The 23421-nt window shown below is 51.4% G+C and overlaps 6 protein-coding genes across 6 annotated transcripts; 2 read left to right on the forward strand and 4 right to left on the reverse strand.

Annotated features, from left to right (window-relative positions):
• Positions 1 to 341: 341 nt before the first annotated feature.
• TGAM01_v200141 (hypothetical protein) lies at positions 342 to 1767 on the reverse strand (the record flags this gene model as incomplete). Its single annotated transcript, XM_018804597.1, has 3 exons — positions 342 to 830; positions 902 to 1364; positions 1436 to 1767. The coding sequence occupies 3 exons, from the start codon at positions 1765 to 1767 to the stop codon at positions 342 to 344; spliced, it is 1284 nt and encodes a 427-aa protein (XP_018662137.1).
• Positions 1768 to 5906: 4139 nt separating this feature from the next.
• TGAM01_v200142 (hypothetical protein) lies at positions 5907 to 6893 on the forward strand (the record flags this gene model as incomplete). The annotated part of the gene is made up of 5 exons (XM_024548493.1): positions 5907 to 6006; positions 6136 to 6159; positions 6210 to 6425; positions 6486 to 6658; positions 6723 to 6893. The coding sequence occupies 5 exons, from the start codon at positions 5907 to 5909 to the stop codon at positions 6891 to 6893; spliced, it is 684 nt and encodes a 227-aa protein (XP_024406708.1).
• Positions 6894 to 7126: 233 nt separating this feature from the next.
• Positions 7127 to 9225, reverse strand: TGAM01_v200143 (hypothetical protein; the record flags this gene model as incomplete). Its single annotated transcript, XM_018804595.1, has 5 exons — positions 7127 to 8173; positions 8266 to 8282; positions 8352 to 8835; positions 8936 to 9038; positions 9104 to 9225. 5 exons carry the CDS (start codon positions 9223 to 9225, stop codon positions 7127 to 7129), a joined length of 1773 nt encoding a protein of 590 aa, XP_018662135.1.
• Positions 9226 to 10732: 1507 nt separating this feature from the next.
• On the reverse strand, positions 10733 to 12275 carry TGAM01_v200144 (cutinase palindrome-binding protein; the record flags this gene model as incomplete). The annotated part of the gene is made up of 2 exons (XM_018804594.1): positions 10733 to 10887; positions 10973 to 12275. 2 exons carry the CDS (start codon positions 12273 to 12275, stop codon positions 10733 to 10735), a joined length of 1458 nt encoding a protein of 485 aa, XP_018662134.1.
• A 2071-nt stretch (positions 12276 to 14346) lies between these two features.
• Positions 14347 to 18354, forward strand: TGAM01_v200145 (DNA repair protein RAD50; the record flags this gene model as incomplete). Its single annotated transcript, XM_018804593.1, has 2 exons — positions 14347 to 14556; positions 14638 to 18354. The coding sequence occupies 2 exons, from the start codon at positions 14347 to 14349 to the stop codon at positions 18352 to 18354; spliced, it is 3927 nt and encodes a 1308-aa protein (XP_018662133.1).
• A 731-nt stretch (positions 18355 to 19085) lies between these two features.
• Positions 19086 to 22684, reverse strand: TGAM01_v200146 (kinesin family member 11; the record flags this gene model as incomplete). Its single annotated transcript, XM_024548494.1, has 2 exons — positions 19086 to 22097; positions 22184 to 22684. 2 exons carry the CDS (start codon positions 22682 to 22684, stop codon positions 19086 to 19088), a joined length of 3513 nt encoding a protein of 1170 aa, XP_024406709.1.
• Positions 22685 to 23421: the final 737 nt, after the last annotated feature.

Here is a 23421-nt window from a genome sequence, read left to right on the forward strand (position 1 = left end):
GATATTTGCGAAGCACAGATCCAACGCCCTTAAATTGCTTGAGCCTACTTGATGAATCAAAGAAACAGACAAAGAAAAATAATAGTTAACAAAACAAAAAAAAAATTGGTATCCATTTAATTTACGGGATATTATCAAAAGATCCCCCCTCCAACATGGCCTTTTTTTCGGCAGTCAGTTAGCCTTGATATATGAGCCTGCTTTGACGCGGCTGTTATTGGATAAATAAAAAAGGGGGCCAACCCGTTCCCTTTCGTAAATTCGTGTCTTTTATACATTTCCCACATTCTCCGCGGCCTGGAGAATGATCACTTTTCTCTCTGCGCGCCAAATGACTCCTCTTAGTCAATGGTCATGCGGTTCTGCATCGGGGTCTTGACATCGTTCATGCCGAATGAGTTGATGTCGTTCTTCTCGTCCTCCTTGCGAGCAGACAGCAGGTGAGCCTTGAGGCCCGAGCCGAAGTTGTGCATGCAGATGATGGCATTGATGATGGTCATAATGATGAGCAAAATGGTGATGACGGCGAACGCGGTGAGAGATTTTCGAACGGCAAAGTAGGAAGAAGCGCGGCTGGGTTCGTAGATGCGGAAGAGCTTGAAGATGAAGTAGGAGAGGCCGCCAAAGTAGAGGACGATGACGCAGATCATGCCAGGCTTGTTCTCCCTCTGGGTGAAGAATGCAGCAGCAAGCAGAATGGCAATCGTGACCGGAATGGTGGCAATCGTGAGAGCGAACTCGGGATCGGTCTTGACAGCGACGACGACGACAAACTGAATGATGAAACCCAAAAAGAAGAAGAAATCGAACTTGAGTAGGGCGATGTAGATCTGGCAGTCATGTCAGTCGGGTCTGGTCGCGGATCTCATTTGAGTCCACTGCTCATGTATTAAGTGCATACCTGGTAATGAAGGAAGCGCTTCTTCATGCGATAGTCGGCGCCAATGTTCTTGAGAATGTCCCAAGCAAATTGCTGGTAGAGCTTCCAGGTAATGTATACCATGATAATAGTGGTGACAGCAATGATGACAGGGGTGGCAATAAGGTAGGCCTTGATATCGTCCCACAGCATGGCAGATGTGATGCCTTGCTCCAGCGCGCCGTTGACCTCGAGGATTCCAAGAGCCATCTGAATCTGCTCAAGCTGGAGGGCCGAGTAAATCAAAAGAGCCAGATTGGCGACGCAGACGCCGATGATCTGAATCGTGTTCTTCATGCGCAGCGCGTCCAGCACGAGGATCAATTCGTAAAGGAAACCGAAGATAAATAGAGTAAGAAAGGTAGGGATCGTCTTGTATTGAGACTGGACCTGAGGCAGTGGTACATATGCACCCAGGCTCAGCTGGAATTTGCCGAAAACATAGCTGTGAAGGCGCCTTAGCTTCTGATAGCTGTACCCAAGGGGAAATGAGATGAAAAGAGAGTGCCAACATACGCTTCAAAGGCCAGGTTGATGAGAGCCTGGATACCAGTTACGGCCAGGAAGGCCGCAGGCCATCTGCTTTTGACGAAGGAAAAGTCGAATCGGCTTGCGCCAGTGCTGCCAGCAGCACCAGCTGTTTCGGGGTTTTGGTGGAGGCTCGCGTTCTCAGTATACGTCGGCTGAGCGTAGGCGGCCTGAGTGAGAGATGCCTGGGGATAGGCCTGGCCGTACTCCGCGCCATAGTCGCCGCTCTGGCTAAAGGAGCGATGGTGATACTGAGCGCCATTCTGGTCGAAGGTCGGGTCGCCTCGGTCGCCTCCCAGCAGGGAGTTTCGAGCGTCCATTGCGGCTGCCACGATGAATATTGCGTGACCCCTACCGGGAGTCTGCGGGAAGCGACAAAGGGATAACGGAGCGCTGCTGGTGCTTTTGGTGAGCCAGAACCAGCTATTTCATTCCCAGGCCAGAGTTCGCTCGAGAATTCCTTTCCGCCGGTCGCAAGGTAAGAAGGGAGGTTGGTGAAACGGTCGTCGGTCGAAGGATGAGAAAGTAAAAAATAAGGGTCGATAGCGAGAGAGGAAAGAAGCAGCAAAGTCAAGAATAAATGGGAATATGGAGTAAGCAGAGAGAAGAAGGAAAAGAAAATCTATCACGACTGATAGAGAAGTAGCACTTGGTCGATTGGACGAATAAGCCAACGACGAGCCAAGCGGAAATATGGAACAAACGAGAGACTGGAACAAAGGTGTACTAGTAGAAGTAAGGCGGCGGTTTGAGGAGAAGAGAAGAAGCAGAATCGGCTTCGCGCAGATGCAGAGAGTCAAGAAGCTGGGAGCGCCAGGGGGCAATTTTGGTCGGGTCGAGGGTTAGATGGGTCAAGATGAAACGCACTTTCGCGAGGCAGGGGAGGCCATGGCACTTGTACTTGTATCTTTTAGTTGGTGGTGGTGGTGGTCAGGGCGCTGTGGGAGCCGTTCAGGGCCTTTTACTGAGTGTGTGCGCTGGGCTCAACTGGTGCGAGTGCTAGCAGAGGTACCCGTTGGCGCGTGGCGTATGGCTTCGCCCACTACAGTATCGCTGCTCTCCTGTCTGCCACGCACGGGCACTAGCATTACGAGGTCGCACCAACTACGGGGCATCCTTGGCTTTGGCTGGACGAGTTGCTTTTATCGCATTTTTATCACACGGCATGTGGGCACGATGCGATCCAAACGGGGCCGCGGCCGCGCAAAGGCAGCAGGAAAAGCACAACATGGCGAGCAAAGCACGAAAGCAAGGAGGGCCGCAAGGGTCTCGTCTCTTTCCGGGGGGCATGCCTAGGCTGGGCTGACCAGGCGGAGTCACTGCGAGCTAAGCTGGGCTCTCTTTGCGTTCCCGGGATGCGATCAGCGCTGCAGCCCCGCTTGAAGGGTGATTAGCATGGTGAGACATTGTTTAATACGGTACGGAGGGAGCGCCAAGTTGGAGTGAGGCTCGGCGTGAAAGTACTTGTGCGGCACTGGTGACGGCAGTGGTGGTGCCATACTGTGAAGCTGTAGCTGCGAGGTACCTGCCTACGCGTATCAAGCCATCCGACTTACACGCTCGCCAGCCGAGGGGAGCTCAATTTGCGAGCGCAGAAGCAGTTGAGAACCGCTCCGTATCGTACGGACCTGTGCTGGCGGCATGACGATTTTAGGAGCAGGCGATGATGAGTGAGTGCAGCAGCGAGTTTACTGGATTCGCTGAGCGATACGAAGTGCTGCTGCGTTGATCTGCAGAGAGGGCATAAAGGTGGGTTCGCTGCATCTATCTTTGCATCATGCTGTCTAGCACTGCTACCTTGACATTCTTGTATGCCTAGAGCCCAGTACCATGTACCTCTGAGCAAGGCCCTGCTTTCCTCTAAGATTATGTCAGGCATCTGATAGATTATGCCGCAGCACAGACGGAAGCGCAGAGTGCCGTACCGTTTTTAAACTTGAGGCTGTGCGCGCCGATTGAAATGACAATCGTCGCTTCTAAAAGATCCACCACCAAGAAAAAACCCAAACTGCCATCTTCAGCCACCACCCCATTGCATTCTCCACGGGAAGCTTAAAAAAAAAAAAGTGCGTGGCGTCAGCCGACCGCAGATGTATTTTTGGAAATGCTGCAGTCAGCTACGAATCGGATCTTCCAACTATTTTAATCCGGGCAGCAGCTCGTGCAGCCCTTCTGACGTAAATGGCCTTTTCTTCCTGTTTTGTTGGTTCGATGTTCTGCAGGTACCCTCTCGGCCCCTAATACTAATAGCTCAGATAATGAACTGCCATTTAGTTAGATTGAATCAACTCCCAAATATGGCACGAGGGATCGTCTTCGTGAGCCGCGCTTGCAAGCACCGGATCCAAGATGCCGTGCCGGCAAAGCCAGCCGCTCGGACAGCATCTCGACGCCCGCCCACTGCTGAAGGTGAATAATGAAAAAGGGCGTGACTACTACTACACAACCGTGCGATAATGCAAAAGCACATGCTTCATTACAGCTATCAATGCCCAGAATTGATCTTCTGGTTTGTTAGTGAGCGTGTACCTTTTCGTACCGCCTGCCTTTGCACCCGCGTGCGTGGTACCGGTGGGTCACAACGGCTGCAACGGTCACCCTTGAACAAATCTGCTGCACGACAGCCCGTATTCCGTTTCTCCCTTATTATGTCTCATCCCATGCCATGCCATCGAGTTGCTTGCCGATTTGGGGTATATCTTGCAAGGCTATCTCTCGTAGAGATTTCATCTTATACAGGTAATAGTCTGCAGACTGTAAAAATGAGATACACAGAGCCAACATCAAATGTGAAGCAGGTCTCCTGCAACGCAACCACAACAAACAGCTGCACATATCAAGGGGCATGCCATACTTGCAGAAAGAAAAGGCGCTTCTGAGAAATGCCACTCTGCTGCATTTTAAAGGGCCTGTCTCTTCCAGATTCAGCCGCCAGCAGTTCGTCTCAGCGCCACGCCGAAACACGCCGCAGCCCCGTACTGCATCACGGCGTTCCTAAGCGGTCACACGGTTGCCATCCTGCATCTGCCACCTGCAAGAATCTGCACTATTGGCGTTGTTGGGCTGTTTATCTGTTTCAAGCGCCGGACGCAGTATCTAGGAGTCTTTTTCGAATGTTCGAGGCATCGGCATGGCGCGCAGCTGCATACAGAATTCGATGGGACATGCGTGTAAGCTGCACCGCCGCTATCTGTCGACGTTCGGCTTTGAGACGCACGCAGCCGTTTCAGCGCAGGCATCACACAGTTCAAGTGGTAATGTAGGAGAGCCTCGGCCCAAAGAGGAGATTCCCAAGGGACGTTTGCTGCTGCCAGGCTGCCATCACATTCACCTCGTTTCATCTGCTGAGGCTCTGGCATTGGCATCTCCTTCCAGAGAGGACGGGAAATCCTTCCATCGTTGTGAATCACCTGGTTGACAAGTAGATGCAGCACGTTCATGACTGATAATAGCATCAAATTGATATCAACCTTGAACACGCAGATGAGCGCGTCCATCATCTCCTTGCCCTGACGGCAATCCCAGGGACCGCCTCCACTGTAGCGTGGCTGTACAGGGCTAGCAGAGCGCATGCGCCGCCGCACTGACAGAGGCCGCCAAGGGTTAGCCTCCCACTTCCCAGCTGCCCGGGACTCCAGAACAACCGCCGGAAGTGCTCCGTTTACAGCATGCAGGCAGCGTTAGCACGAGAATTATAGCACGGCGGACGCCCGAGGCCGAGATCCGGCAAGGCAAGCATGATGTTCGGAGGATATGTTAAATGAGAAATGACGTTGAGAAAGATCTCGCTACGAGTCCACTCCTTTTTTGTTGTGTCTTGCTCTTCTTTTACACTTTACTCGAATAGACGTCGTCGGTGATTGGATCTCGTCGGTTACGCGTCAGCCCTCGAAATGCCGGGAGACTCCATATAATCTTCATGCGCAAATGGGACCCATCTGGGTCTATTAGACGGATGTGGTTTTGTAGATGCGCTGCTGTTAAGGAGACAGCCGTAGCAAACTGAGGATTTTATTGCAGAGCCTATGAAGCTTGTTGAGATGCTACTTGCATACGTTTAGCACAAAGAGGTCTCTCGATGGTGTCTCTTCAATTGGCAGCTAGACATTTTGAAGCTTCTAACTGATGCCCCTTATTGGGACTGACACCCCGCAATGGATAACGGCCTGTTGGGACCCCTCTTATTCCCTCTCTACCCCCTCCATTAGCTCAATATTTTTCAGCTGGGCCAGGTTCACTGCATCGTCTTTGTTCCAGCTTCTGTCTGTCTGTGGCCATCCATTTTGGCACGGCGGCGGGGTAGCTTCTTCAATCGCGCGTCTAGAGCGTTACGTAGTGTCGTATATATAAATCTAACTGTGTTCGATTCGGTCCCCTTTTTTGCACATTCAAAAGTAAATTCCTCCTGTCCCATAGAACTTTGCATCTGTTTCTCAAATTCAACAAAAAGAAAATCAAAATGGATTCACTCATCAACGCTGGCAAGGAGTACCTGTCGGAGCAGCTGTCAGGTTCAGGCTCCGGCTCCCATCAAGGTCAAGGCCAAGGTCAAGGTCAAGGTATGTGCCGCAATCCATCTACCATCGTCATCGCCATCATCATCAACCCCCGAAACAAACAAACAAACACACAAACAAACAGACATGCGCTGCTTGCGTAGCAATACTAGAAGCTAACAAACATCTCAGGCGGCCATCTTCCTCCCGGAAACAGTCAGTTATTACTACCCCTCCACGTAACCTCCTCCCGAACGAATACCTAGTCCTGACTCGAAGCTCGATTCTATATACAGATGCCTACGGTGGTGCGTATCCTGCCGGCGGCGACTTCCACCACGAAGATGAGGAGCTGCGCACCGCTCACCAGCAGGCCTCGCAGTACGCTGGCTCTTCCGGCAACAGCGAGATCTTCTCCAGCGTCATCAACTCCATCAGCCAGAAGAAGGGCCATTTAGCCAACAGCGACATTGATGAGCAGGGTTAGTTTCTATCTCCATGTCCCCTATGGACATGTATTCTGACTGCCAGTCTTCCAACAGAGGCCATCCGCAAGCACCAAGAGACCTACTCTCAAGACACCAGCGACCTGAGCTCCAACAGCCTCGGCTCCGCCGCCGCGATGCAGGCGCTCAAGAAGTTTACTCAGGGCGAGACAGGCGGCAACCAGAGCCAAGGCGCGTTTCTAGGCTTGGCCCTGTCTGAGGCCAGCAAGGTATATATATCTTTGCACCCTCTAAGAAAGAGAAGATGTCTAACTTTGATGGTGTGATTTCTAGCTCTTCGACGCCAAGGCTGCCAATGGACAGGTAGCTTCCGATGCCAGCAAGGAGTCTGTCATCCAGCAGGCCGGCGAGATGGCTATGAAGATGTATTTCAAGAGCCAGGGCGGTAGCAACCAGGGCGGTGGCGCGTCTCAGCTGTTGAGCCTCGCCTCCAAGTTTTTCTAAAGGGCCATTATTTGGTGTGTGTGGGTGTGTGTGTGTGTGAATTTATAGCACTCAACTAGGTGTAGCCTTTTTTTTAGTGAAGTTGACGGACAAAACGATGAAATGAATTTACGAAGATTTTTGACGTCTCAGAAATACCCCTCAAGATAATGCTTCTGAAACAAAGCACGCATGCTGTTACAAAACTTGAAGATTCGGGACATATAGCTTAACCTTGTCTAGCTTCATGTTTACTACTGGCCCCCAGCCAACGTAAACACATCTACCCAAGCATCTGGCCGTCTGCGCCCGTTGGGGTACTCTTCATGCAGATATTCCTCGGCCTCCCTCGCCCATGCCAGCAACTGCTCTTCACTTCCCCACTCACCCGTGGCGATCAAGCTCACAGGCAGTTTTCCCTCGCCCTGCTGAGGGTCGACATAACCTACCGGGGCGTTGACGGACGGCGTGCCCGTTACGTTGGCCAAAAAGATGTACGACATGTTCCTCAAGGTAGTATTGGTGTCACTCATACCGTAGGCGTCATCTCCGTCCGCGCGTGGCCATCCGATTAAGGGGGTTGCCGGCGTCATAATCAACAGGCCCGGGTACTTCTGGAACAGAAACGCCAAGTGGCGCATCACCAGTGTGCGCAGGCTGTTCATCTTGACATAGTCAGCGGCCGATGGCTGCGCGCCCACGGCAAGGAGGATCTTGTTGGCTCCCCCAATGAGCGAGAGGTGGTCAGCCGGGTTGGGCGTCCTCTGGCGGGCCTTTTCCGCCATCTCGGCGATGCAGAGGCCGCCGTGGGCGACTTGCATCTCTGAGAGGTACGGGATGCTGATGTCGACAATCTCGTAGCCGCGCTTGGCGGCGAAGTGGTCGAGTGCCTTGTCGCACAGCTCGCGCACGGGCGGGTCGGCCTTGTTGAACCAGTCGCGGTAGACGCCCATGATGCGCTTCGCCGACGGCGACGGGGGGATCGACAGCGCAAAGAGGCCCTGGGTCGGGCAGTCTGGGTTGGGCTGCGTCATGACGCGGTAGGCGATGGTGAGGTCGGCGACGTTTGCTGCCATTGGGCCGGTCACGCACATGGTCATTTGCATGACGTGGGTGCGGTGGTGAGTCGGCTTGAGGCCGTAGACGCCGTTGAAGTGGGCGGGGATGCGGACGCTGCCGCCGGCGTCTGTGGCGACGGCGATGGGGACGATGCCGGCCGAGATGGACGACCCGGCGCCGTTGGAGGAGCCGCCGGGGTAGTAGGCGTTGTTGAGATGATTCAGGGGCGTGCCTTGTGAGACCTAGATAGGGGGTGAGTGTGAGTTAGCTATGTCTATATAAACATATAATCCAGATTGGTAAGAATATGTCTCTCCGGGGCAGGCGTAATTACATTTAAGCCGCTTGTATCTGTGCAAACTCATCAGTAAAATGTACTTCAGGAACGTTATTCAACAGCGTGAAGGTAGTTAACCGTACCTGATCCCAATTCATGCATCTTATTCTTGCCAAGAACAACAGCTCCAGCCTCCTGAAGCTTCTTGACGGGCCACACAGACTCCTTCTTGACCGCAAAGCACGCAAGCGAAGGGTTATACTTCATGCCAGTGTGATTGATGTAGCCCTCCACATCCGTATCGTCCTTGACGCCAATCGGCACGCCGTCCAGGACTCCGATCGGATTGCCCGCAGCCCATCTCTCGGTGGAAGCCTTGGCAGCCTCCAGAGCGAGCTTCTCGGCGCCGTGGGCATCTGCCCAGGCGTCACTATACTTACCCGATCCCGTGGTCAGGGCGAGAAGTGTCTCTACTACTTTGAGGGGAGTGGTCTTGCCGCTCTTGTACAGCTGATGATAGTCGCTGATGGAGTAGTAGCGTGCGTTTGACGATGCGTACTTGGAGGTGAGCAGCTCTGGCTCGAAGTCTAGCATTGGCCCTGTCGGACCTAGGGGCGTAACAGTGGGCTAGAGAATATCCAGAGGAAGCGTTGGTCAGCAGCTGATATGAGAGAGAGATATCTTAGACTGTCGTGGAGGGAGTGTTGTTATTCAACCATTTACATACGTGGAAAGTAGACTCGATGTTATCCAGCACATGCATCTCTTTGATCTTGTCGATGCCGCTGTTACGGTAAAAGTATCCTGCAATTAAATTGGATCGAGCAATGCTAGATGAGAAAAGGTATTCTCGCTTTAGTTCGATGTCATCACTGAGAATCTCATGCATACGTACAGCTCACCACCTAGCATGAGAGGAATCCCTCGCAGAACGGGATTGTGGTCTACTCGCTGCACATATCCCGTATCTGGCCCTTCCTCGGGCTTGGGATAATTTGCAAAATTCAGGGGAGCCATGGTTGTTTCAATTGAATGGCGATGAGCTTGCTTCAAGATGACTGGGAAGAAATGATGAGGATGAAAATACTTGAGCTTGAAAACAGCAACACAGGCAAGACTGCAGGTTGGGCAGAAAGTCGGTTCAGTCACCTCTAGCGTCTCCGCAATGGGTCCTGATGATAGCCTACAAACCTTTGAAAGAGCTCTATAACATTATCAAGCCCCGTTGATAAATCTTGAATATGTTGGACTCTACAGGTCAGGTCAGTTGGATTGTCAACGCTTTTTGCCAATCCGGAATCTTTGATGACGGGCCAATACGCCTTTATAAACAGATCGCCGCTTAGCAGGACTCGTGTATGGATACTGCCATCATTTCTATGGGACGCCGTGCTATTTTAGCTGCAGTGCTGAAAAGAGGGTGCATCCGAGGCAAATTGGGCGGGGATCCTTCAGGCGCGAGCCAGCACAAATGAGCTAGAGCTACTAATGATGGCAGCAGTGCCAATATCAGATTCCGGCAGAACGCGGGGTTCTAGTGGCTTGCCGAATTTCATGTGAAAAAGTGACTCCGGGGCAAATCATATTATTCATCGTTCATGTTATTTTACGATGATAAATTTGGCGATTTCGGCTTATTGGCTGAGCTTGGTGAATCGACCCCTAGCTTTTGTTGAGCCAAAGTCATGCCAATTAATCCATGTTTCAACACCTACCCGAGAAAGAGCAATCTCGAGGATATGAAATGACCAGTCACTTTTCACGCGCAACAGCAAGCAACTTTATGTGAAGATTCAATGGTTGCTGTTTAGCGTTTCCAGTTATTTCATTTTTCTTAGTGGCTTCTCAAGGAGAAAATAACCTTGGAAGCTACCTGGTGAATCCTCTGCTTTCAAGCTTGCCTACTATCGGTCTGTGTAAAAGGGGACGCGAAGCTGGCCAAGAAGTCCTAGCTCGTACGCCGAAATATTTTTATTGTAAAGTAGGTGGCAAGAAAGAAGTTGAAAAGCAATAACAAAACAATAATAATAAGCAATGCCTTAATCTATGCGTGTTCCAAAAGAAAAATAAGCAGAATATTGCGTAATGCCCTCAGGCAGAATCGCCACGAAAATCCGTATGTCCGTATCCGTCTAATTCTGCTCCCAATTGTTGCCTCCCATGGTATCATAATCGTGTACAGATGCCCAAAACAAAAGGGAAACCAAAAGAAAAAATGACAACAAAACAAAGAAAATAAAGGAAAAAAAAAAAAAAAAAAAAAAGTCCTCCAAAGTCGTTTTCCTCCAGAACTATGACAACAAGAACGGTAAGAATGTGTAAGCAGGTCCCTGTCGCCAGTGATATATGCATCTTTAAACCAAATCAAACTCCATTATCAGGGTTCCATCTTAAAAAGCAGTCAGCGTCGTCCCGGTCCGGCCGTATTGTATACCGAATAAGTTATATCTTGCTTCGTTTTCCAGTCCTTCCTGTCATTCCTCGTCTCTCGCTTTCCGGTCGAGAATTTTGATAAGTCTGTCCATTAGACGGGAGTTGGAGTTGCCGTTGGCTTCGTTAATGGCGTGCCGATACTGTTGTTGCGCTTTTTTTCCTTCTTCGCCCACCGCAACCCGCAGGCGTTGCAGAGTGTCTTCGGCCCGTTGGGCCCCTTTCGCCATTCTGGAGAGTCGAGAGTACCTGAGATTTCATATTAGTAGCTGTATTAGGATATAATGCTCTCCCAGCTGGGAACAGCAAATGATTGTCCAAAAGGGTGCTATACCGCAATCTGTGCAGACGTATTCTTCTGCCAGCTTCAGCTTCTTTTTCTTTTCCCCTGATCTATTATCCCGATCCATGGGAATAGCAATTCCAGCATCGCCTTTGATGAGCGTAGGGCTGCGGTTACCGGCAGCCATCCGCTCTCCATTCTCTATGCCGGTCAACAACGCTATGGTATCCGCCGAAGACGTTTCAATCCGAGCCATTTTATCACGTAAAGAGTCCTGGCGACTTTTTGACGTGGCATCCTCTAGGTTTTGCCTCGTTAATGCGCCATCATCGTGTTCAGACGTTATCCTATCCTGGGCCACTCTGGGAAGTGGTGTCAAGGACATGCCAGTTCCCTCTGATGGGGTGATGTCTGACCGCCCGTCTCGACTCTGGGCCCACTGCCTCTGTGCTTCCTCCACTTCTGCCTCTTCCTCTCTCCGCAGCTCAGCGATGCGGCGCCTCAGCCTCTCATTTTCTATCTTGTGTTCCAAAAACGAGTCCAGGAGTGTGGCATTTTTCGTCGGGTATAGCCGCGCCATCATGAAGACAGCCTGGCAAAAAGGCGACTGGTTGTTTGGATTTGGAGCAAACCCAGCAGCCGCAATGTGGGCATGACCGACGGCTTCGAATATCGCATACGCGCCATCCTTCTTCCTCATTCGATAGAACATGCGTAAAGAGTTGCCGGTTGCGATAGACTCGTGGAGTTCGGAGACAAGCACGCCCTGGTCATCGGGATGGATCAGGTCCTTGAGAAACAGGTCCTGGACCTCCTCGACGGTGTACCCCGCCAATGCCGTGATGCTGGGAGATGAGAACCTGATGCGTCCGTTGGAATCGAGCAGCTGCAGCAAATCGCTGAGCTCCTCGACCACCTTTGCCGGCCAGTTCTTGCGCTTGGTGAACTCGGTCAGCGAGTTGTTGCTGCTGTTATTGGGTTGGTTTGCTGCCGTTCCTGGAGTGAATGCGCCCGCTGGTAGAGGCCCCGCACCGGGCACGTCGTTGGCGACCGGATTGAATTGGTTCTCGGCGTTGAGGATGGCGTCTGGCGAGATCATGTCGCTGCCAACTCCGCCGCTGTCGCCGTCCAGCACAGACACTGCCGAGTCCAAGCTCATGGGCAAGTCGCCGCCAAAACTCTCGATGATGTCGCTGTTGAGAAGGGCCATGCTGCCGTCGTCGGTTCTGAGCGCATCGGCCATGCTGGTTGAGACTGGGATGGCGTGGCTGTGGCCTCCCAGGAACGCGGGGAGTGCATCGAAGTTGGCGAAGCTGAACAGGTCCTCGCGGAGTGGAGGCTGGCCGTGGGACATTGTCGCGGTATGCTTATACCAGCAGCGGTTGGATTCCAGGCATTAGCCTAGCGGGCAGCGGGCAGCTATCGTTTCATTCAGTGGCGCCCTCGGGGGGCGTTTTACTTGGAAGGGACGGGGGGCGGGCGCTGTGACAGCGGGCGAGGCCACTGAAGCTGTCTGCTGTGCGGGCTGCTCGGGGGGAAAGAGAGGCTTCTGGCAGGCTTTTGGATGGTGATGTATTTTAGTCGGACGTGCAGCATCAATAATGGAAACAGAAACAGAAACAGGCACCTTTTTTGCGATATTTCAGCTAGTCCAGGATTTTCGCTAGCAGGCGGCTGACTGATGGCGAGCAGAAACACCTCGCAAGCGCTGGCTGGCAGCCCGGAGAAATGACCCCGAGTGAAAAGCGGGCTTGATCTTGCCCTGATTGGAGCTGTTTCAAGGCCTCAAAGGGCAACTGGTCTCCCTCGCGTCCTGAGAATTCACCAGCAGCAGGCCGGAGGGACGCAGTAATACTACCGGGATGTCGTCTTACGAGAGTGATGCTGCACCAGCTGATAATACGCCAAGCTGTTTACCGAAATAGGTATTACTTGTAGGCACTTTTACTACGGTTTTTCTTTTTTTTTTTTTAAGTGCCATGGCACGCAAGTCTCTTCCTGCTAGGCAGGGTTTGCCACCTGAGTCTCCGCTATTAAAAAGCAAAGAATTGTCTCTTAGCGAAATTTAGAAAAGAAAATGAAGAATAAACAGCAATGACATCAAAGCAATACAGAAAAGCCAAAAGTTGTCAAAAGTAGCATTGCCCGCTATCAGCAAAAAGCTGCGCGGGGGTGGGCAAATGCGCAAAAAGCGACCGACCCTGAAGATTCCCAGCAATGACGCAACCCCCTCAAAATCCTGCAGCCTCTAATGCTTTAGCGGCTGCAGCGGGAGGATGTGGCCAGAGACGCTAAAAAGCGGCCCTCCAGCTTTTGATTCTGATTGATTCATGCCGCCTGATGACGGAGGATTATCGTGTGTGTCATGTATGGGCTATAGTGCTAAAAGCCTAGCAAACGGTACCTGGTGGTATCTGGCGGGGCCTGCGGGCATGTCCAGCTTGGGCAACCGTGGGACGCATCTGATCAGAGGTCCCTGGCACGCATCATCACCAAACAGGCACATGTATTCGCCAAATAGCACGCAGCACTGCAATTTACCAAAGTCACAACAGCGCTGTGACCGCTGCTCAATTCATTTGCTCGGTGCACACACAGTTAGGCCTGCTGACCGGCGCTTCGTGCTCGGCTTGGTAGCGCAGCCAGTTGCTCACAGCTAGCAGGCCTCGGGCCAGCAGAGGGCACAATCCGATTCGACCACTTGGCGGGGGTCGCGCGATGGGCAATGCAAGGGAAATCTTTTTCCTGATGCATCGCAGCTTGGCTCGGGGGCTGATCTGGAGAGCCAACCAGCAGCCGCTATTGCGTATACAGGCTATACATAGACATATGCCCGTCATCTGGGCCAGATTGAGTTGGGCTGATCAGGACACGACCCAGCAAGCAAACAATCATCACGCAGCAGAGAACAAGAGCGAGGAGAGAGAATAAAGCAGAGCAAAGAAAATAAGAAAGCAAACCTTGTTTCCGCCACATCTGCCGTGCACCCAATTGTCCATCCGACGGGCCATCCGTGATGCACATATTGCGAGCGGTGGGACTCCACATAATATGCAAGCCAGAGTCGTCAGTGGCTGTGTGCGACGCAGCACCAAAGGAACTGTACAGACGACCAGCCGTAGGGAGGGGTCGTGACTTTATCTTATCGTACACCACGTGAGGACGCATCTGTCCGCCGTTTCACTCAACGCGTGACCGCTGCCTGGAGCGCGTTTCGCAGTGAAGCCTCGAGAATCTGGCTGGTAGGCATCAGTGGCTGGATGCAACCATAGACTGAAACCAGTGCAAGGCGACAGTAGCACCGCAAGGGAGATGCCACAGCACTGACTCTCGCGTCTCATTCTGCCATTGGGTCGTTCTACAGCTGCCAGCATTTGTTGCAAGCAAAGTATTGAGCACAGTTCCCGTGATCCAGCCTGTGAATCATGTCGAGGATAGACAAGCTCTCCATCTCCGGTGTCCGGTCCTTCAGTCCAGCCGTGCGTGAGGCTATCCAGTTTAACACCCCGCTTACCCTCATCGTTGGCTACAATGGATCCGGAAAGACGACCATCATCGAATGTCTCAAGTATGCGACCACCGGTGAACAGCCCCCAAACAGCAAGGTTGGGGGTGCCTTTATTCACGATCCAAAGGTAGGCTTTTCGATTACGCTTCTGCCTGGCATGTGTCTGTGCTATTGTCTTGTGTGACGGCTGATAATGGTGTCTGTCTAGCTCGCTGGCGAAAAAGAAGTCCTGGCTCAGGTCAAGCTACAGTTTCGCTCCATCAACGACCGGCAACATGTGGCCACTCGGAGCATGCAGCTCACTGCTAAAAAGAACACCCGATCGCTAAAGACGCTTGACTGCTCGCTGGTGGTTGTCAACAATGGCGAGCGGACGACAACTTCGACCAGAACAGCACAGCTTGACGAAATGATTCCCGAACGACTCGGCGTTTCTCGCGCTGTCCTCGATGCCGTCATATTCTGCCACCAAGATGAATCGCTTTGGCCACTTAGCGAGCCTTCAGCATTGAAGAAGCGTTTCGACGAAATTTTCGAGGCCCAAAAATATACAAAGGCCATTGAGAACTTAAAGGTGCTTCGGAAGAAACAGGTGGAGCAGCTTTCGATGCTGCAGAACGACGAGGCCCACAACAAGGCCAACAAGGATAGGGGCGAACGGGCTGAGAAGCGTATGAGTGGGCTCCAAACTGAGATTGAAACGGCTCGCGACAAGTGCGAAGATCTCACGAAGGAGATGGAGGCAACACAGGGTAGAATAACACAGAAGCATCAACAGGCCAACAGCTTCCTCCAGATCGTGCAAAACCTCAACAACAAGCGGGAGCAGCTTGAATACCGCCAAGATGCCATTAACGAGCTCAAACAGACAATTGATGAATTGCCTGAAACTGATGATGCCCTGGAGCGCGCTCTGTCCCAGTATGAGGAAAGTATGGGGCGCTATCAGGAAGAGGCTGAGCAAAACAAGGCACAGTACGCCGAGCTCCAACAAGAACTGACAAACCACCGCCAAAGTCAATCGGCAAAGTTGGCCGAACAGGGAAAACTACAGTCTGACAAGGAGAAATATGAACGACAACTAAAAGCGCGAGTGCAGTTGGTCCAGGAGGCTGCAAGCCAATACAACTTTAGAGGCTTTGATGAAGACGTAAGCGATCAGTATATACAGGCTTTCCAAGACAAGATTCAGAAGCTCTTGACCGAAAAGAGGCGAGATTTGGAACGACTCCAGAAGGAGAACGCCGCGGAGCTAGATAAGGCTACAGCCGTCATTACTGAGCTAGAGGGGCGCAAAGCGGCCAGGACTCAAGATCGTGTCTCTGCCAAACAGCGCATGGGGGCTATAGAAAAGCGTACAAGCGTCCTTCAGAATGAAGCTGGGAACATTGACGTTGATGAGGGAGCCAAGGCGATTCTTGACGGACAGCTTAATGAGCTGGAATCTAGATTCAAGCATGCCCAGCAAGAACTGGAAAAGTCAAACTGGGACCAACAGCTGACTGAAGCCAATGATAAGCAGTGGCAGCTGGACAACGAAAATGAGAAACTTGGTCGCGAGCTCGTTGAGTGCACGCGGCTGGCGTCGGAGCGCGCACAGCTGGAGCTGAGGAAGAAGGAGATGTCAGATCGAAAACGAAAACTTGACACTCTGATAGAGACGTGGAAGCCTAAGCTAAGTAGCATCCTCGGAGATGACTGGGAGCCGCATACTCTGGATTCTCGATTCCAGTCGATTCAAAGCCGCCAAAGCAAAGCCGTACAAGAGGCGCAAAAGCGTCGAGATCAGACAAGGCAGAAACAGCAGAAGGTAGAGTATAAGCTAAAAACTGCCAAAGAGACGCACAGTAAGAAGACGCAGGAGATGAACCAGCGGAAGCAAGAAGTTGTTGCTGCGCTGCAAAACGTACGCGATAATGCGGTGGTGGAAGACTATGTGGACGAAGTTGCTGCTGTGGAACAACAGGTTGAAGAGCTCCGGACCGATCTCAGCCTTTTTGATGCCTTATTTGACTATTACAACAAGTGCAAGCGTATGCTGGATACACAAAAGAAGTGCAGGCTGTGCGATCGTCATTTTGACGATGGCCAAAGCGCAGCTCTTGACCGCCTGAGCAAGAAGATCGATAAGCACTTGGATCCAAAAGGCAAAGTCGATACTGAAAAGGACTTGAAAGAGGCCGTGGATAATCTGGAAGCGCTGCGTGCGGTGCGATCAGCGTTTGATACGTATGAGCGACTCTCAGCAGAGCTGCCCGCTCTCCAAGACGAATGGAAAACTGCTGAAAATGAATTCGAGACTCTGGAAAAAGAACTCGAAGAAGAAGACGCTCTGGTTGCTGCAGCAGAGGAGAAGCTAAGAGACCTCGGAGATTTGGCCAAAACAGTTGCAAATATTTCCCAAACTGTCAGAGATATCAAGGATGCCGAGGCCCAGGTAGACCGCATCGTCTCGCAGCAATCGTCTGGCGGCGTGACTCGCAGCGTAGAAGAGATTCATGAGCTTCAGTCAAGCATATCTGAGCAGATCAGAACTCTGAAGAATAGAATCACCAAGCTCACAACCGATAGGCAGCGGATGAAAGACCAAGTCAACTCGCTTGAACTTGAGAAGAGTGAGCTGCGGAACAAGATTGGTCGCACCGCAGGACAGCTTGAGAAGAAGAAAGACCTGCAGAACCAGATCCAGACACTCAAAGAAGACTACACCCATCAGCGCGAAGTGATCCAGAGGACCGACGAAGAATTGGAAAAATTGGAGCCCAGCATTACAGAGGCACGGTCAGCTCGCGATGAGACAATCCGTCATGGTCGATCAAAGGAACAGGTCATTACTGACGAGCGAGATGCCATCGCCAATTCCATCGCCGAGATCAAGAAGATGGATAACGATATCCAGGACTATGTTGATCGCGGTGGCCTGACCAACCTTGCATCTAACCAGCGTGCCCTCGCCTCTCTCGACACAGCCATCAGCACTACAGAGAAGGAGATCGCCGATGTTACAGTACGGACCAACAAACTCAAGCAAGACATTGATAGCGGAGATCGGAAAAGGAAGAATATTAGCGATAATCTAAATTATCGCAAACACTTGCGGACCCTCGACGTTCTACGCAAAGACATTGGGGACCTTGAAGATCGAAATGCTCACGAAGACTACGAAAGGCTTCAGGCGGAGGCCCGTTCTCTGGAGAACACAGCCAACCGGCTGGTAGCAGAGCGTGGGTCTGTCATGGGCACAATGAAGTCGAAGGACGAAGAGCTCGGCCGCCTCCTACAGGAGTGGGACATGGATTTCAAGGACGCCAAGAAGAAGTACCGGGAGTCCCATATCCGCGTGGAAACTACAAAGGCGGCGATCCAGGATCTGACCCAATGCGGCTCTGCCGTGGACAAGGCGGTGATGCAGTACCACTCCATGAAGATGGAAGACGTCAATCGCATCGCGAGCGAGCTATGGCAGACAACGTACCAGGGCACCGACATTGACACCATCCTTATCCGCTCAGACAATGAGACTGCCAGCAACAAACGCAACTACAACTACCGCCTGTGCATGGTCAAACAGGACACCGAGATGGACATGCGGGGCCGCTGCTCGGCAGGCCAGAAAGTCCTTGCCAGCATCATCATTCGCCTGGCCCTGGCGGAGTCCTTTGGCGTCAACTGCGGGCTCATTGCGCTGGACGAGCCGACGACCAACCTGGACAGGGACAACATCAAGTCCTTGGCGGAGAGTCTACACCGCATCATCAAGACGAGGCAGCAGCAGAGCAACTTTCAGCTCATTGTGATTACGCACGACGAGGAGTTTTTGAGACATATGCGGTGCAGCGACTTTTGCGATAGCTTTTTTAGGGTGAAGAGAGATGAGAAGCAGAATAGCGTGATTTCGAGGGAGAGCATTACCAAGATCTTTTAGACAAATCAAAGGGCCTTCTTATTGGGATGAAGTTTGCACATGAGATATCTACAATTTATAGCGTCAAGGCATGGCACCATGGAGTTTAATGAGGCGGTGTGTTTCCCGAAAAGGCTGCTTAGTAAAAAGTATGATATGAACTGTCCCCAAAGAATGGTAATAAATATAAAAGTGCAAAATAGAGTCGAATTTTTAATCGTACTAATATCTTGAATCATGAGATGAAAGACGAAAGAAAGACACAAGAGGGAAAAGGAGGAAAACACAAAACACACGGGTATCAGATGCTCAATAACCCTGAATTCAGCACCAGTAACAACATGAGAACCAACATGATAGCCACCCAATCCCAATCCGTTCCAATGACCTGCCATATTTCCAATCCTCTCTTTCCTCTTTAATAAAGGAAAAAAGAAGTGCCCAGCGCACAAAGTAGTATGTACGTGTATGTGTATGAAGAAAGAGCGCTCTGCATCCCGTATAAACCAATCCAAACTCCCGTAAATTTTATAAACTGCGTTGAACTGCCATTTTCTCTCTCCCTCTCTTCTCTTGGGAAAGTGAAGCTTTGTCGGCCTGGAGCAAAAATGGCTAGTAAAGATAATGATAATGGTGATGTAACATTTTACATCCACCGCTGTTAGGAAAAAGAGGCAGCTGTTCGCATGTATGACGCAGAAATCAGATACTCTTTTCTCCCCCCAGACGATTGAGAAGGAAAGAATCCCCCCTCAACTCATCCGCGGACTCTTTCTCCTAGCCTCAGACAAAGCCGTCAGTGGTAAGTTCTCGCGACCTTCGCCAATCAAATCATGCTTCCTCAAACTCGTTCGCGTAGAACGGTTGCTGCGCTTAAACAGCGGCATAGTGTGATCTGAGGCGACAGACATGAGGCTTGAGCCAGGCTCAAAGTTGATGGCGCTGGTAGTAAGACTTGTCGATACGTTGGGGTGGACTTCGCGTAGCCTTGCGATTCTATCTGAGAGGCTATCGGCCGACGACGGTGTTGGTGAGCTCATCTTTTCGGAGGCATCCAAATCGGCAAAGACAATCGTATTTTTGCTGTCATCTGCCTCAGTGGAAGCCTCGTCAGGAGTTTCTTCGCCCGTCTTTGAGAAAATGAGGTCGGGTGCTTCAGTGCGAGGCAGGCTCGTGGGAAACTGATATTGTGCTTTTTGAGGGGATTCTCCAGTCGGTTGATAATCCTGTAGTGCTGTTTTACCAACGTGGTCCCGCAGGCTCGCTAGAGGCTGGCATATCTGGGATGTGAGGGGCTCAAGACCGTCGCGTAGATCGCTAGTATCGAGCTCCATGCCCTCGCCGAGATTTTTGACACGGTCAAAGGTAGTTTTGAAGTGAGCAGAAATACTGCCGAATGACTGATCCACTGTATTAGACAGAGACTGTAAAGCTTGTACATGCGATTCGTGATGAGTGCCGCTCTCAGACTTTGCACGGGCCACGAAGTCGTCCATGGCCTCCATTTGGACATCCAAGTCGTCAATCTGTGCCCCTACGACACGTACGGTCTCAGCATGTACTTGGTTGGCTGTGGTGCGGATAGCATTGCTGCGGTCTTCTGCCGCGTTCCAGTCGTCCTTCAGCTTTGTCTTTAGCTGCTCGCGCGATTTCTTGACTTCTTCCAGCAGCTCGCCTTCCTTTGCGTCCCAAGAATCCATGCCTTGGCCATACTGAGAAATGGCCCCTTCGAGAGATGCGTTGTAATCGGTCATATTCTTTTGGACCTGCGAAGTCCTCTCTGCGAATCGGTTCTCTTGCGCTTCAGCCTGAGTCGCAATCAAAGCGGAGATTTGCGTCAAGAGCTTTTGGCGTTCTTCAGCCGCCACTCGCCTCTCCTCTTCCAATGCCTCTTGCATGCGTGTAGAGATGTTCGCATTTTGCATCATAATGGTGTTGGTAGCGCTCTGCAGCTGTCGCCTTAGATTGTCGGATTCGAGGCGTTGAGTGGTGATATGTCGGACTAGTTCTTCGAAAATAGACTTGAAATCCTTGCCTAGAGAGCTATACGAGGTGTGAAGCTGGCCATGAAAGTCGGCCATCTCGTTCAGTACATCACCAGCAATCTTCTCCGCAGCGTGCGCGATGGCCTGAAGACTTTCGCTGACCCTTTCCTTGACATTGTCGCGAATCTCCTTGATTTCCTCCAGCACCTCGTCCATTTCGTCCTTGGATTTTTGCTTCTGCTCTAAAAGCTGCCTCTTGGACTCTGCAAAAGTGTCGAAATTCTCATCCAAGAAAGCCTGTGTAGCTGAAACCTTTTGCAGTTCTTCGTCGACAAAGACCTCCATCCTTTTCGATACGCCCAAGATTTGCTCTTGCTGCTCTTTTTGGAACATGCGGATGCGTCTTTCCACCATTGACGTTATCTCAGCAACTTGGGACTGAGATGAGCTCCAAGCCGTTCGATTTAGCAAGTGTAATTCTGATTTGCGCTTATTCTTCGCGTGAAGACCATTGACATCTTTGACTGTCTTCTGTAGCTTGTCAATCAGAGCGCTACCAATCTCTGTCAGTCTCTCCTCCGTCTCTTCGTGAGCCTTGCGAAGCTCAGTTTCCTCTGCCAATGTCTTCCGAGTCGCTGCGAGGATGATGTCGGTTTGATCTAGAACACCCTGTGTGTTTTCCAATTGCGCCTTAGTCGCCTCATTGTCCTTCTTCATGCCCATAAATGAGATGTTGAGGGAAAAGAGCTCTTGGACCTTGTTTCGTAGGTTTGTTTCGAGCGTTTCCAGTCGCGCGCTTTGTTCCTCCATCACGATCCGCCTTGATTCGCTTTGCGCCGTCATCTCTTCGTACATGTCATTTGACAGGTATACGCCATTGCGCTGTCGTGTTGATATTAGCTCGCTCTTTAGCTTCTCAATCTCCACGGTAAAGTCTCTAAGAAGCATTTTCTTTGTAATCATGTGTAGCTGAGGCTTGTTGCGGATATTCTTGGCGCGAAACGCATATTCGAGTGTAGAAATTGTTTCTTCGAGGTTGCTTTTTGAAGGAGAAATGGTGGCGATAATGCACGTCTTTGTTCGACCACCAAGCGAATCCTGCAGCAGACGAGTCAATTTGGACTCTCGGTAGGGAATATGGGGGCTGCGATCCACCAAAGCGTTGATGACTCGTCCAAGAGTGAGCAGCGACTTGTTGATCAAGCCGGCCTCCACTGCTCGCTTGTTCTCTGCGCCTGATCTCTGGATGTTTTCACTGCCGGCCAAATCCACCAGATTCAGCTTCCCTGCGCTAACAAGCTCCTCTGCGCCCTGGTCGTTCGTCTTCTTTACATATGCGGTAATGGTAAAGATGGTGTGGCCTCGAGAACTCAGATCGTTGCACTTGGTCGCCGCTACCTGACGTTTCAGGCTGCCCTCCTGGAGCACCTTGATTCCCTCAGCCGCGTTTTTGATGTGTTTTTCCTCCATGCCTTGGACGAGTGTAGTCGCATGGCCCTTTCTCGAGGCGTCATCGTAGATCTTCAGCTTCGCGCCCTCGTCGGTAGAGAGCAAGTCGCGGAGCTCTTCGTTGTATAGCTCGATGAATGAGCATTTGACGCAGCTGTCGGTCCCATCGATCTCGAGTTTGTTGAAGAGTTGTTGTAGCACACGAGGGATAATTCCGGCTTCGTCAGAGAGCATGCCTAGTGTGTCTGACATGTCTCCTGACATTGTGTATGTCTTGCCCGTCCCTGTCTGTCCGTAGGCAAATATCGTACAATTATAACCGGCAAGCATCTGGCCAGCCCTGTTAGCACATTCTGGATACGATGGAGACGCCCCAGCTCGCAACAATTCTGGGAAAGCATAGAGTAAAAACCCACCTCTTCTAGAATAGGCTTCACCGTATCGTCAAACACCATGGCTTGATCTGCCGCTGGCGAGAACACGCGATCGAAGCTATACGACTTGTTGCTCAGCGCGTTGGCCCCCATGGACAGCTCAATCATCTGGCCCTTGACGCCGTCCGAGTTGACAACGACGGCGCTGTTCTCCTTGACTTCCCGCTGACTGCGGCCGCGACACCGCACCACGACGTTGATGTTGCTTTCTTCGCCTCCCCCCACCACCACGTCGGCCTCAAAGTCGCGCTCCTTGCGCTTTGTCCCGGCCGCTGCCGCAGACATGGCCGATTCGGCGGGCGATATGGCGCTCGACCGATCGCCTCGTGCCGCCGCAGAGAAATGTCGATGTGTTGAGATGGTTGAGGATCTGACGCTGCTGCCCTGACGCGTGCCGTTTCTCACAGCGGATGATCGTGGATTCGATGAGCTCATTGCTGTTCGACTGAGCTCCCGGTCGGAGCGTGCTCGTAGGTGAGCCATTCTGAGAAAGCAGTATGACCACCACTGCCGATAAAGGCAGTCGTTCCAATTTTTGCGTTAAGGTATGTGGATGTATGTATGGCTGAGTGCTGTTGTTGTTGATATTTCCTTAGGCGGGATTAAGCTGTGGAGATTAGGCGGCAGATTGTACCGGGGTACCTCTCTAGCGCAAGTCGGCCAGTGCGTAAACAAAGCCTGCGCTCACCCCAAAGACACACAAGATGCAGACACAATCGCTAAAGACTGTGATGGAAATAGTGATATGGAGGAAATAGGCATCTGTTGCGACACAAGGTCAATTCTCTTGGTGGGGAAGGGCCTTGGGAAAGCATCTGTGCGAAATATGCAGGCATGTGCCGGGGATCAATCAAAAGTATGGGTTGGTAGTGTAAATACAGGGGCAGTATAAGCTACACAGTCATACACGCAGAATCGCCACTGTCGTAAAGTAGATGGTACTAACGTAGTGCGGAAAGCGGAACTGGTTGTAAAGAGCCGTCACCACAGCAACGTTTGAAGCCTTTTGATTACATAACCCTATAAAACACTTGTAAGACAGCTTTGAGCTAATGATACGCAACAATTGAATCTCACAATGGCCAAGACATGCATCATCAAGTGTCTCATTTCTTTTTATTGACATCATTATATACTGGTGTTGGTTTTAACCTATATGCAAAATCTACAGCAAACAGCAATGTAGCCAAGAGAAGAGGTATGTTGAAAAGGACTCTATT

Source organism: Trichoderma gamsii (genome assembly GCF_001481775.2).
Source record: "Trichoderma gamsii strain T6085 chromosome Unknown Scaffold_1.2, whole genome shotgun sequence".
NCBI lineage: Eukaryota > Fungi > Ascomycota > Sordariomycetes > Hypocreales > Hypocreaceae > Trichoderma > Trichoderma gamsii.